This window comes from Penaeus chinensis, chromosome 3 (genome assembly GCF_019202785.1).
Source record: "Penaeus chinensis breed Huanghai No. 1 chromosome 3, ASM1920278v2, whole genome shotgun sequence".
In the NCBI taxonomy this organism is placed as follows: domain Eukaryota; kingdom Metazoa; phylum Arthropoda; class Malacostraca; order Decapoda; family Penaeidae; genus Penaeus; species Penaeus chinensis.
Genome location: NC_061821.1, coordinates 8,724,292 through 8,739,291, shown reverse-complemented (window position 1 = coordinate 8,739,291; position 15,000 = coordinate 8,724,292). Strand labels below are relative to the sequence as shown.

General features: G+C 36.0%; 2 protein-coding genes across 2 annotated transcripts in view; one reads left to right on the top strand and one right to left on the bottom strand.

Annotated features, from left to right (window-relative positions):
• Positions 1-8,502: 8,502 nt before the first annotated feature.
• LOC125043647 (notchless protein homolog 1-like) lies at positions 8,503-14,187 on the bottom strand. Its single transcript, XM_047639884.1, has 14 exons — positions 14,064-14,187; positions 12,866-12,958; positions 12,634-12,757; positions 12,307-12,455; positions 11,806-11,951; positions 11,453-11,562; positions 11,130-11,285; positions 10,808-10,915; positions 10,552-10,684; positions 10,095-10,232; positions 9,743-9,860; positions 9,418-9,521; positions 9,009-9,135; positions 8,503-8,562 (listed from the first exon to the last, which is right to left on the bottom strand). The coding sequence occupies exons 1-14, from the start codon at positions 14,072-14,074 to the stop codon at positions 8,550-8,552; spliced, it is 1,530 nt and encodes a 509-aa protein (XP_047495840.1). The 5' UTR covers positions 14,075-14,187; the 3' UTR covers positions 8,503-8,549.
• A 380-nt stretch (positions 14,188-14,567) lies between these two features.
• Positions 14,568-15,000, top strand: part of LOC125043636 (RNA cytidine acetyltransferase-like) — a 13,128-nt gene continuing 12,695 nt past the window's right edge. Inside the window, exon 1 of the mRNA XM_047639874.1 lies at positions 14,568-14,744. Coding sequence (XP_047495830.1) covers positions 14,637-14,744 — 108 coding nt within the window. The 5' untranslated portion in view covers positions 14,568-14,636. The remainder of the gene's footprint in view (positions 14,745-15,000) is intronic.

The window sequence follows — 15,000 nt, the reverse complement described above, 5'->3', positions numbered from 1 at the left end:
TGCCTCCTGTCATCTCTTTTGACATGTTACTGAATTGAGTAAGTATAAAATGAGAATTCTTGTATGGTGTAAATGTCTCCACAAACACATCTGCTTCCTCATATTCTGTCTCTGTCTCTCTCTGTCTGTCTCTCTGTCTCTCTGTCTCTCTCTCTGTCTCTCTGTCTGTCTGTCTCTCTGTCTCTCTGTCTGTCTGTCTGTCGCGCTGTCTGTCTGTCTGTCTGTCGCTCTGTCTCTCTGTCTGTCTGTCTCTCTGTCTCTCTGTCTGTTGCTCTGTTGCTCTGTCTCTCTCTCTTTCTCTCTCTCTCTCTCTCTCTCTCTCTCTCTCTCTCTCTCTCTCTCTCTCTCTCTCTCTCTCTCTCTCTCTCTCTCTCTCTCTCTCTCTCTCATTCTCTCTCTCTCTGTCTCTCTATCTCTCTATCTCTATTTCTTTCTCTATCTCTATCTCTATCTCCCCCCCTCCCCCCCGCCACTGTTTCTATGGTAGCATTACTTTTTTTTTCTGCTGCATGATAACTATGTGACATATCAGCATGTTACTTATAGTTTCTGCAGCATAAATTCAAGAAATTGCCGTCTTAAGTGGTTAATGGAGTATTATTCAAATATAACTTCATTACAAATTGTGATGCCTTACCATGATAACTGTTGAACTAACCAAGTATTAAGGGAGGAGACAATGTTTGTGTTATTAATGAGAGAATTTAATTGGTTGTGTGTTTTTGTGTGTGTTGGGGGGGGGGGGGGGTTGAAGGTAGCAGGGTTTGTTTTCATGAGTGCATTAGGATATAAATTAAAAAGAAAAACAAATGAAATCATAAGATCATACAGATGTCCTGTCATCAGTGAATGCTTCTATAACAGTTTGGAATGCAAGGGGAGCTTGTCGAGTGAATTTATACAATGGGCCAGTTCCTACGAAGGCTCTTGTACTGGATAGCATAATGAACAGAAGAAAAAAAAGCAAGAACCAGGTTTGGTACCTATTGAAAGATTATTTCTATTTATAGATGTTGTATTCATCAGCTGAAATGTAACTGTCATTACTTTGTCATTTGTAAGTTTATCACCAAACTACCTGACTGCATAATTATATTTACTTGCATTTGTCATTATTCATTTGTTTTAATAATTTGTTGTACTTAAATTGACACTGATGTTTTTATAATGTTTTCTCACCCTCACTGTCTCCCTTGTCAGAATGCAAAGATACAGAGAATCATGCATTTTTATATGCCATTGTAGATGGTGGTGATGATCAGTTTTGAATAAGATTAATGAGGCCATGTGATAAAAAAAAATATCTATTGTGATATTACTCTGATATATACTTACTAAATATCAAATGTGTTTGTGTTTGTTATTGGATGTATGTTTTTTGTTTTGTTTCTTCCACAGTAAGGAATTTGGTATTCCTGCATTTCCTCATTGTGAAAAGGTCATTGATATCACATTTTGATAATACAAATTGCATATATTGACCTATGTATGTGTGTGTCTGTGTTTGTATTTGCATGTGTGTGAAGTGAAATGATTTTGTGAATTCAAAGGACTAGATGTGGTCATATGGATGCTCATGAAGGTGCAATAAAAAAGATTATTGCAGAAAAAAATGCCAGTTAAGCATAAAGTTGGTCGTTTTTTATTATTGTTTTTAATAGGTTGACATTTAGATTTTGTTATTTTTAGATATAAAAAACTTAGTATAATAGTTTAACTGATGATAAATCTGCTATAATTCAGGTGCTTTTTTAATTATTTATATTTATTTTTAACTTTAATAGTTGATTTTAGTGATATGTTAATTGATGTTGAATATAATATATATATATATATATATATATATATATATATATATATATATATATATATATATATATATATAATAGTTTGCTTCATATGACTGTGGACAAGAATATATATCATTACTTCTTTATCAGTTTAGGAATATTGCTTATTAAAAAAAATATTTTAATGAAATATTTCACAGTTTCATGCTTCATGCATATGATTAATGAAAGATACGTTCTGTTGTACTTCATTTTAAGTACCAGGTTATTGTCTTACGGAAGACAGTTTGATATGAAATGCTTTTCTTCTGCAGTAATTAGAATGACATTCAAGACTATCTTTGCTGTCGACAGTGTTAGAGCTTACATTTTCAGTTTTGAATAATATTGAGCACTTGTTTCATACTGTTTATTAGTCTAATGTTATACATTTATACATATTAGAATTTTTTCTTCTGAATTATAGTGCATCAGTTACAAAGATGTCATTATTTATTTACGTTAAAGTTACCGAGCAGATCTATGAATATTTTTTCCTTGTACCAAGAAGTTGATCATAGCCTGAGATTTTCCTCTCTTTTTGCTTGCCTTTCTGCAAGAACCATTACATTCTTTTGTTTTAATACAACGTTTTGTCCTAGTATTGAACTTAAGTTTTCATTTTACAGTTCTGAATAATTTTCTCTATATCCTCCTTTTTGTCTGTTGTGTGTGGATAGTGTGTTATCAGTTCTTTGTATTTTTCTTCTTTTTAGCAGTGTTATGTATGTTTTCATATGTCCCTGTTTCAAGCATTGGCTAGTTTTTATTGACTCTATTCATATAGGGTGCACTAAACATCTACTGATTTTCCCATGTAAACTGTATTTGTACTTTTTATTGTATGTAATAACAAATTTTAAATTTTGCTGCAGTTTTAAACCTTGCCAAATTTCAATGCTTGGATATTGCTTGATTTTGTGCTGAGGAAATGTATAGTTTCTCACTGAGGTTGTATTTTATTTATTTATTTTTATTCTTTCAAGGAAAGCCTGCGTCATTCCTTATTTTAGTTACTGCTTTTTTACGTTCAAGCCTATTTCTGAAATTAAGTTTTAAGTGTGTACTTTGCTTAAATAGGTTTTGAAATTTTTCTTTGGTGTTTGGGGCCATTTTGTTGGTTTGTCTCACTCTCCTCCTTTATTTCGATTTTTTTTTTTTCTCTCTCTTTCTTTTTTGTTTGTATGTTCTATCAACTCAAGATCTACATTTTTTATATCTCATTAGGATTGTAGATTTCCAATATTATATACCTTTTGTATATAAAATTAGCTTTTCCCCCTCCATCTCAGTCTGCTCCTAGACACCTTAATTTTCTGAAATGTAGGAATAAAGACAATACATATATTTCATGCAGAGAGAAAGAGAGCAGTGCATAAAAAAACCCACTGGTGTGCATGGTTTGTGTAGCTCTCTTAAGAACAATGAAATAAAAAAACAAATTAAAAAAAACAAAAAAAAAAAAGTTGAATTTTACATTTTTGATATTGATGCTTGCATTCTTGCCTTACATGGGAAGCTTCAAGTGGGAGCCGTTATCACCCGTAAGGCTCAGATGTTGTAGGAATGTTAGAAATGTATTATTTATTTGCAAGTCATGAAGATTGCATTTTTTATTTTTGTATATATATATTGAAAATGTATTGGAACCTAGTCTTGGATTCTGTGAAGTAGATAAAGCAATGAAGTTTCATCATTGAATGACAGTATTTTAACCTAGCATTTCTTGGTACCCGTAATTTGGTGTGATGTCCTGCATCATTTTCCTTGTAAAATGAAGAAGAAAAAAAACAATAAAAAAAAAACAAACTTGGAAGTCATTCATACATTCAACTCCAAGTGTCATGAAATACCACAATAAAGTTGATGATAATACTACTTGAGTTTTCTTAACACTAAAGCAATATTATCTTTATCATTCACCCCTTTTTGGGTATCTCTCCTACCTTGGGCCTCAGCCCTGGACTCAACTAATTTTGTCCTTTCTTCTACTTTCCTTTTCCTTATCTTCCCCAAACCTTTCCCCTGTCCAATACCCAAGTGTAAGAGCCCTGTTGAAAGGATGAAAGGCTGACTTTGTGCCAGTCATGAATGGCCTCAGGCACGGTGTATTCCCTTGGTTAATTGTCTAGCCCTTATCCCTCATGGGGACCCTGAGGGGTGGACCCTTTATATTCCCCATGTATTTCAGGCTTACCATGACCAGTAATAATGATTTTGTACCCTTATTATGGGCACTGAGGCTTGCCCCTTTATCAACCAGCCTTCCTGTTTCTAACTTCTCTGGTTTACTGACATCTGACTTTCCTTTGATCACAGCTCCAAACACTGCTACTACACCCCCATCCTTGACATGTGCTGTCAACTTGACCTATCCTGAATCACCTTCCCAGGTTATAACTCAGCCTTCAAAAGACACTTTTTCCTCTCTCCCAATATCCTCCAACCCACCTCCTGCACAATCATCTTCATTTTCTATCTCCTCCCTTATTACAACTTTTCAACCCTATTGCACTCATCACAACAGTGCTATCTCATTCTACACCCCTCCTTCCTTCTTCCGTCCTCACCCCTCTGCAATTCCAACTTCTACAAACCTTTTGAGTACTCTACTTAGCCCAGCCCAGTGGGACTGATTTTTTGTGATTCCCCCAACAGCCCCTTACTCTGATAATACCATCCTCTTCCAACAATGTCTCCAAAAACAAGTAGGCAAAGTGTCCTTCCACAGTCATCCTGATTGCTCACACCTTGTCACAGTTACATCTGAGTCCCAAACCCATGCACTATCTACCCTGGCAAACCTATTCCTGCCCAACCTCATTCCCACCTAAATACACAAAATTGTTTCCATATCCCCAGCTGATTGCCCTGTCCACAACAAAGATTGGTCAGACTGTGAGGACAACCTACTTGCCTGTCTTGCTGACTACGATGCAGTATCATTACATTGCTATACCATTTCCCCCTGAGGCCCCTGTAAGTTCCATATCAATATTGCCAATATTACCTGTCGTAGACATGACCTTCCTCTTAAGGTCTACATAGAAGGAGAATCTTGCCCTGTCAGACCATATCAACTCCTCTATGTGCCCAACTTAGTCATGATCATTTAAATTGCCCTGCACAATCATGTATGTGTCAATTGCAGTGGATCCCATTATGTATTCTATAAAGAGCTGTCCTGCGTACAAGTTTGAGTCTGAGGTAGCAGTTCTCAGATACAAACTTGGCCTCACTTTACAAGAGCCAGACAGGAAGCATGCCTATGAGATTTTCAATCACTCCCTACTCCAATACCATCCTTCACTTTACTCCTATTCCCTCTACCCAAGTAGTCTCTACATCTTCCTCAGCACCCCTTCACCTGACTCCTACACTCCCTATCTCCCAGTCAAATCCTTTTTCCATTCTAAACCCAGATACTCCAATATCCACAACTCTCCTTATGTCTCTCCCTGCTCCTCGCCATACCTATCGCACCAGAGAATCCAAACTTTCCCCCCTATCTTTTACCACATTCCTTCCCACATTTACATCCTCTACCCCTTCAAGGTTTCTGTTCTCACAAACCTGACCTTCATCACCTCCAATCTTCCTATAACCCCATCCATTGTCTACCTCCAAGAAATCTTCCTGATTACATCCTCCAGTACCAATTCCCAATTACCATTTTGTATCATCTATATATTTGCCTCCTCCATGCTTGTCCATCATAAAAGACCATATGTTATACCTCCCTTACAAACCACTATACCTTGCACTGTTATCTGCATTTTTCTTTGCCACTGGATCACAAATGTTTCAGTCTACTTCTCCCCTTACCTATTGACTTTATAACCTTGGAAACTTTACTTTTCCTACTATATTCCTAATAGTAGATTTTATTTGTCACCAAACCCTCTGGGGTGATTCCACTATGACTTCTTGAGATAGCTCCTTAGAACACTTTCAAATACTTATCCTCCTAAATTCAAACTATCCCACTCACTTTGACATGTATAGCTAATCCTTTTCATGCCTTGATTTTTCTCTTTGCTCTCCTTCCCTTTGCCTAGACTTCCGCAGGTCAGTTCTTGACAACTTTCATTATAGTGGTCACTTCCCTTTTCTCCTTTCTCCCACTTCCGAACATCCCTCACTTGTGCTTTGGTTCAGTATTAGCTGTCTTCTTTGATCTAGAAAAGGTATGACACCACATGACAGCACCATATCCTTCAATAATTATCTTCCCATGGCATAAGAGGAAACACCTTTCATTTGCTTCTACTTCCCCTACATTCCCTAAAGTCAAAGGTGTCTCACAAGGCAGTATAGTTAGCACCATTATTTCTTATTGCTGTAAATGGATTAGTTTCAGCTCTACCTCCAGGAATCCAATCATCACTGTATGTAGATGATCTAATCATGTATGCCTCTGGTCCTTCTATACCAGCTCTCCATCAGCTTCTCCAGTCGGCAAAAACACTAATCCCTTCTTGGGCTACCAACCACAGCTTTTGATTTTCGATCTCTAAAATTTTTTCCATTTTATTCTCATTCACATATAGGCTCCCAACCTCCACTCTTCCTATATGATGTTGTCATCCAATTCCACCTTTTAGGCAAGTTCCTTGGTTTCATTTTTGACTCCAAACTGTCTTGCCGAGATCATATCCTTTCTGTTAAAAAAAGCCCAATGTCGCTTCCAATTCTTACAGACCCTCTCACATATATCATGAGGTTCAGACCGTAAAACACTCATCCATCTCCATATTACTCTAATCCTCTCTACCCTTGATTATGGCTGCCATATGTATTCTGCTTCTGCCCTTCTCACTCATTTTGACACAATCCATCATTGCGGTCTCCATTTAACTCCAGGCACATTTCGATCCTCGCCAGTTGAGAGCCTATTACTGAATCAGGCCTAACATCCTTTCTCAATGTCGTGCTCTTGTGTCTCTAAGAAGCTATGCTTGTTTTCATCATATTTCTCACTCCAAGCTAACTGTCTCTCAATCCCTTTTTCATACCTTCTCCTCCTCTCCACATTTACCTATCCCTTTCCCTGTTCATATAGACGTTGCTTTCCCATTCACCCATACCTCATCTTTGATCCCTTCCTCTTTCTACCCAGTCTTTCCCTCCCTGGCTAATATTTTCCTCCTGTAATTGCTCTTTTGTTCCCTGATCCACCCAAATCAAGCATCCCACTTTCTATCCTCCTCACACATTTTCTTGTACATATCTCTAGTCACTCCTCCAGTACTCATATCTATACAGGCAGCTTCAAATCCACCTAGGGTACTGGTTTCACTGTAGTCTTTTCTTCTCACACATATGCTTTCCCCTTCCTTCTGAATCGAGCATCCTTACAACTGAACTATATGCTATCCTTTTTGCTTTACAAAATGTCTTCCATCTCTTCCTCATCCTTCACCATCTTCACTGACTCATGCAACTCAATATCACTCATACAATCCATACACCATATGAACCCTATCATCCATAAGATACAAGACCAATTGTTCTATCTGTCCACATGACAGAAAGCAGTGAAGTTTTGCTGGATGCCCAGCCATGTTAGGATCCTTGGCAGTGAACAAGCAGATGCCTTAGCATCTTGTACACAACTCACCAACCCTGCCCTTCATACATTCCAGCCACCAACTACTACTCTCGTTCAAAACTTTCTGGTCAGGTCTGACCATCAATAAACTTCAAACCATAAAACCTATCTCCCCTTAGTTGACCCCATACCACGAAAACAGACATTGGGAAACTGCCCTTGCCCATTTACAGAGGTTTCACACAACTCACACATTCATACCTCATGTCACACTCCAACCCACCTCTATGCTCCACATGCAATGTTCCTCGTTCAGTTCCACTTATCCTATTCTCCTGCCCCCACTTTACTGAAACCTGTACCCTCACTATTCCTTACTTGTCCTCTCTTCCCCAACCTCCCAACCTGTTGAACATTCTCACAGAATCCCCCACCTTTTCAATTAACAGCCTGTTTTCCTTCCTCAGATACTTAAATACTCCCTATTTGATCAAATCACCATTTGATCTTAACCCTTCCCCTTTTATCAATCCCTATCCTACCCCATTTATTCCTCTTTCTGCCATATTATCTTATAATGCCATACAACAGTTAAAATCTAAGACTTTTGTTCTAATAGAGCTTCTTTAAACCTCTCCTAACACAGTACACTACCGTAGTGCTACATGACCTTTGATGTCTAGCACATTTATTTGTTTAGAGCATTAAACATTAGACTGTAAATAATACTGAAAGTTGTATTTTCATCTCTAAATAGCATGGATTGTTTTTGATTTGAGATAAATAATAAAATTATAACCTTTTATGTTTGATTTATGCAGGAAAACAAAACTATAATATGGTTGCATGATATAATTAATCATAACTGCATTAAGTATATTTTCCTTATTATTTAGAGGCATTAAAACTTGCAGTTCTAAACATCTGTCTTACACCTGGACTGTGGAACTGAATTTTAGAAGTCTAATTTGGAATATCTACTGGATGTAGATCTGCTTACTGATTTTCTTTCCATTTTATATAAATAACTTACATTACTTATTAAATCTGTAAATTACCATGCGCAACATTTTGATTTTCCAGAAGCTACTACTAATAAAATGAATAAAAAAAAGAGAGGGATCATGTAATACTTTTATTTGTTATTGTGCTTCTGGAGATCACTGCTTTTATCTTCTCCATCTGAAACAAACAAAAGCAAAATGTGTAAATACTAAATATGTATGCATTGTTTTTCATTTGTAGAATACATATAAACACATGCCAACAGAAATTATTTAATTTTAGAGGAGATCCATTATTTCATCACCATTACCACAGTCATGATACTAATGGAGACAGATACTGTCCTTTTTTTCTGATAAAAGGAATATAAAATTTACATATCTTGACAATGAACCTGCACTCAGCCAAAGATTTACAAAGACTTCTTATCCTTACACTCATACATATCATAGCACTTTAATCTATTCTAATATCCTTACACTTAAACTGATCACAGCCCTCTAAAGCTATTGATTTATCATCTTTACACTTTCCCTTTAATCATAGCAATTTAAGGTATTCTAATATCCTCACACTCACTCTAATCACAGCATTCCGTACTACCGTTTTATCCTAACACTTACACTTTGATTATTTTGTCCTTCCCTCCACTGACAACTCTCTCTCCATCAGGCGACCAGTCAACTGCATACACTTCATCAGCATGACCAGGTAAATCAATTTCCATTTTCTTGGTCTGCATACTCCATACTGAAATAATGAAATAAGATTAAAAATCTGGGTCATTAATCCTTTACCTTGGAAAGGGAAACCTGTTAGACTATTGGAATATGTGTAAAGCTTTTTAAACATGAGGAAATTTTTTGATTTACTTCACATGCTCATAGCTTTGCATGTATACATGATGAATCAGTAAATAACAAGTTCAATAACTAATACTAAAAACTGCAATAAAAGGAAGAAAAAAGGGCAATTTATAAATAACTCAGGGTAAATTCTACAAAAGCCCATAAACATTCCAAGATACTGTACCTTTCAGGGTCGAATCTTTGCTGCCACTCACTAGGAGTCGGGAATCAGCTGACCAAGCCACCTGGTATACACCATTGACATGACCTCGTAAAGTTGCAATGAATCTGTGAAGAGGTTGACAAGTTTGTAGTGTTCCAAGACTTTTTCATATCTATTTTATACATATTCAGATTTTTTTTTTTTTTTGACAAAAGATTTTATATAACTTTCTAATAATATAATTTCCCATAACCTCCCTAAATCACAGTTTAAGAATTCATTTTTCACTGCCAATATTTCATCTGATCTGTTCTCTAAGGGTTTGACACATCTCTCTTGCACTTACTTTCCATTCAAACCATTCCAGATTCTGATGCTCTTGTCAAAAGAAGCTGATGCGATGAGTCTTGTGTCGGGAGAAAATTTCACATCATTCACCAGCTGCTGGTGGCCAGTCATGCGTTCTGAAAGGAATGACTGGATATATCATGGTGTTCCTTTTCTTAGAAAAATCAGATCTTAGCACTGATAAATATAAGTACATATGTTTTCTTTCTCTACCACTGTTATTTCACTTACTTATTTCTCTTTGGGGAAAAAAAAAAAAATGACAACAGCAATCATATATCATATGTCCAAAATTAATTAATTAAAAAGAAAAAAAAAAATTAACAATAACATTAAATCATCAAACTCACCGATGGGTTTGCGTTCCTTTGCAGGTTCCCACAAAAACAGCGTGAAGTCATCAGATCCAGAAACTAGTCGCTCTACACCCCCTGCTGAGGCTAGGGCTTCCTTATACCTCTTCTCAGCAGCCTCTTGTCTATCTTCAGCTAATTTAATTGAATATTAGAAGTTAAAAGTTAATTTCTTAATAATAATTCTGTCATCACTGGAAATTATGTGCCATCAATATGTACTCTGTATGCTTGCCTAAGTTTAGAAAACATTGTTTCCTTACTGGATCTTAAGAAAATAAAAACAAATATTAAAACATCAACAAAAGATCATACATATCAGATAAAAGTAAGAAATAGGAAATGTCATAAAGTGAGAATAAAGAAACACACAAAAACATTTAGTACTTTCTTAGCAATATAGGCAATGAAACCAACTTCATAAAAATGACAATTTAACTTTAGTTGTGCTCACCAGAAACATATTCAGGTCTGGCCTTCATCAGAGCACGGGGATCAGAAGCTCCAGTGCGCAGGGCATAGTCTGTGTTGAGAGCCAGTGTGTTCACCCAGTGGCCATGTCCTTGAAGTGTTCTGCACATGACACCCTAGAGAAAATAATTCATACTATTAATTTAGCCTGCAAAACACTCAACAACTTACATGGAATGAAGTAACACCTTCAAGTGTCATATCCTATATAGCTATAAGAATTAATAAAAAAAACTTACATCAGATGCTCTCCACACTTTAATAGTTCTGTCTTGAGAGGCAGAGTAGATGAGTCCTTCTCCACTCCATCGTAATGCAGTCACACTTTTTGTGTGGTTTGAAAGAATCTGCAAGGAAACAAACCCACTCAGATGAGTAAATAATAAGAGAGTGATAATGCACAAACAATATAGATATGCATAACTCGTGGTTATGCCATCAAACTCATGAGTAATAATAAATAAAATAATAATAGTAATAATAAAACTAAGTAAACCAGTAACTATAATAACAATAAAATAATAAACTATATTTGAAGATACTATTCTTTCTCTCACATACCTTCTCACAAGTGCCAAGTCTTGTATTCCATATTCTGACATCTCCATCTTTACCTGCAGATGCCATACGCCCACTCTGACCATTGGCTGTCAAATGTAAGGGCTCCCAACATAGAGAGGTAACCCACTGCTTATGGCCCAGGAGTGTACGGCCTACCTGAAGAGTATGATTAACATAAACCTTTGTATTTTCTGTGTAATCTACAATTAACTTTCATCCACAAATTCTTCAAGAGATATTTCTATTTTAGTATCATCTGAGAAGAGGTGCAAATTTCTGAAGCCTTTAAAAACTCAAACAATGTTTCTAAATTCTTAGCCTACCTGTTTCCCTGTAATAGGATCCCATATAATGATGTGGCCTCCTTTGCAAGCAGACGCTAAGCGCTCCCCGTCTGGAGACCATGCAGTAACGAGAACCCAGTGGCGGTGCCCTAAATTTTGGGAAGATAGGAAGTCTGGATGAGGATATGGCATTTACAGATTAAGCATGTTTACAAACTACAGATAATTATTAATTTATAAAAAATATAGTAACAAAGGTATTAACAGTCTCTTTAGTATATTATCAAAATTCAACAAAGGGATGACATCAAAAGGAATCATTTTCAAACATATATTACATCTAAATCTTCTGACCCAACTTATCTAAGATACTGAGATGCTTTGGTAATTACCTTTGCAAGTAAAATGTGGAGTTTCTGTGTTAATATCCCAGAAGCGTACTGTAGTATCTCCTGAACCTGAAGCCATGTGCCTCCCATCTGGGCTGAATGATGCACACAGCACTGCCTCTGCATGACCTGGCAAAGATGATGTACACCTAAAGAGGAAAATATATGATCAATAATAAACTCTAGCAACCACTGCACATGTTTCATTTACCTATAGAGATTACTTATATATATTATAAATATTACAGATATACATTATAGATTATTTATATATATCCAAGCTACTTTCATAGTTATGATTCATAGCAAGGAAATTTGTTTGAGGATGAAGAAACTAATCTAAAATCAAATCATACTTTGATTCTCTCCAAACCAGGTCCTAACAAAGACATGAAAATTAATAATGATAAGATGAATTTTTTTTTCCCCCAAAAAGGTAAAGAAACTATAAAAAGAGCTTTTTTGAATTCAGCAAAGAATTACTTAACACTACTTTGGACTTACCTTGTAACAGCTCTAACTTTGAATATAGCCTGGGGTTGGTACAGAATTGTTAATACTTTCTCCTCGACCTTTTCAGATTCCACTACTGCTGCCAAACTTGTTATCACTTCTTTCTCATCCACAAAGAAACTGTATGGTAGAGTCTCTTCCTGAAATTTTAAAGGAAAAGTGTTCATTATGCTCAAGAAAAAGTTTCAATCCTCATACAACTACTTCATAATAACAGTGTTAATAAGTCTACCAGAATTTACTTTCCCTGTTTCTTTTCCCCTTTAGAAGAGACATTTAGTAAGTACATCATATAACAATATGCTACTTGATTCTCACCTTATTTAGAAGTGCATTAAGAATGAGTTGAAGCTTCTCCTTCCCCAGACCTAATGGCAAGTCGATGGGAGGACCTGCTACCTCGCCCGACTCAGAGCAAAACTGTGCCAATACCTGAAGAGATCTAAAAAAGAAGTTGGATTAAGCATTTTAAGATTTAAGACAAAGAATAATAGACATTAAACAAATATATTTAATACAGAAGAGAAGGACAGCACTTATAGCCTCTTACTTCTCTTCTTCGTCTTCTCCATCTTCTTCATCCATCTTCATCATCTTTTCAGATTCTGCAAACTCTTCCTCGAAGGTGCGTTTGACGCCTACCCTGTTGAAGAAACAAAAAAATCTGTCAAATGCATAATAAAGATAATTATAAGATTAATGTGATAAGTCTTCCATTTAATCTAATTCTCTTCAGTTTTGAGTATGCAGACAGAAACGGAAAATGATCTCTCTGGTTACACAGATGACGTGTATGCATTTAAGTTGCTACATTATTACATTTATTACATTATTACATTATTACATTTATTACATTATTACATTTATTCATCAAGTAAAGCAATATACAAATATACTACATTGTATCCTCTCATATATGTAAATGTAATTAGACTTCTGAGCAGTTACACATCTCTGGCACAGTTTCAAGGACAATGACGGACATCTCGTCCATCTTGCCCACCTCTGCAGCCAGGCGAGCAGGACAAGATGACATGGTAATGGTATGTAATTATGTGGCCTTTTATTGTTATCAAAAATTAATTTAGTGTTAGACAGTAGCAGATAACTTACCTTCGTATCAGAGTAGTTATAAAATCTATGAAGTATATAAAATAATGACACTAGCTAATACAATATAAATGTTTGCTTTCAAGCTGGTTGTATTGTTGCATTGTAATGCGGGATCCAAATATGGCCTCATTATCCTTGGTCTTGACAAGATGTCTGGACGAACAAGACAAGGAGTTCCAAACGCGGCATAACTATATGCTTTCACCAGCTTTTACTGTATTCCTTTAGACTAGAAGCTTCATCACCTGTATTAACTAAACCATGTCAATTTTCTGATATTAAGGTTAATTTCTATTGCAAGAATACTTTACTAATATATATATGGCAGCTGCAAATGATAACATACATATCCTTTTATACCTAATTACTTATTCAAAAGCCTAATTTCTATATCACTGGTTGATAAACTCGGCATTTCACCAACAGACTGGATGACCTAGTGACCAGAATTGAAGCTCTAAGGCATCACAGTCCTTATAATCCTTATATTATTGTGGATTTATCTAGTTTTTTTATTCTAAAATGTGAGATCACGAGAGCATTGCAAATGATTTCGTTACGTTTACTCACGAGCCGAATAACACAAAATCTTATATGCCCTTGTATGACAGAGGAAATCAGTTTCAAATACTTACTCCGTCGTCATACTGTTTGAGAGAGTAAATGATGGATAATGTTTATAAGTAGAGATGATGTTCTTGTTTTGGCCTTTCGCGTGTTGAAGCTTGCTATCAACAGCTGATTAGGCTACACATCTTCCCAAAGGAGAGATGCCCTAGATTTGTGATATTCCAGAATCACATTCATAATAAAACAAGAAATATTGACGTGATCAGCTTATTATAATTTATTACTGATTTATTATCAAGATGTCTTATTTTAACCACCTAAATATAATTCAAAAGATGTCTTGTTTACATTTTGGAGAACACGTGCGTTTCGGAGGTTATTTACACCAGAATATTCACCATGTAATATAGTTTTTAACAAATATTATGCCAGATAGTACAGCGTTCACCAACTGAATTCAGAAATAAATATTTTATACAACGTCTCAGATCCTTTTATCGTGAAAACAATGAAAACATCCATATTTCGCCGGTATACGTGAAGACCGAAATGACTGTGAGAATAACGAATCACACCACAGAGAGGCTCAAAAGTTGATGGATCTGCGGTGGTGTGACTTTTGTTATTATTGATACGGAATGGAGAAAGTTACGGCCGATGGAAGGATTAAGACGCTGATAGAGAATAATGCGAAGCTTGGGCATCGGGCTTTGCTAACTATATTGGGAGAAAATGCGAGAGATCAGGTAAGGATTGACACCTCTGTTGAGCAACAAGTTTTCCATTTCGTAATTTAGATATTCTTTTTTTAATAGCGTTTTACAAGATATTGATGTAATATCGCGTAATTACTCCTAGTAGTGGCTTAATTCCTTCTGCCCTACGGTATTTGTTACGAAGAGTCCCAAAACCCGGGTGTCATGCGGTGTCATGTGTGTGTCTGTGACAAGTACAATCTTATGTATGTGACAAGTGGACTTTTGTATTTGTATGTGTGTGTGT

What these genes read in the sequence shown, in the direction of transcription:
- LOC125043647 (XM_047639884.1), bottom strand. An exon ending in TTAATGCACTTCTAAATAAG is followed by an intron (nt 12,456 to 12,633) that starts GTGAGAATCAAG and finishes TTAAAATTTCAG; the next exon opens with GAAGAGACTCTACCATACAG. An exon ending in ATCCTATTACAGGGAAACAG is followed by an intron (nt 11,286 to 11,452) that starts GTAGGCTAAGAA and finishes CATACTCTTCAG; the next exon opens with GTAGGCCGTACACTCCTGGG.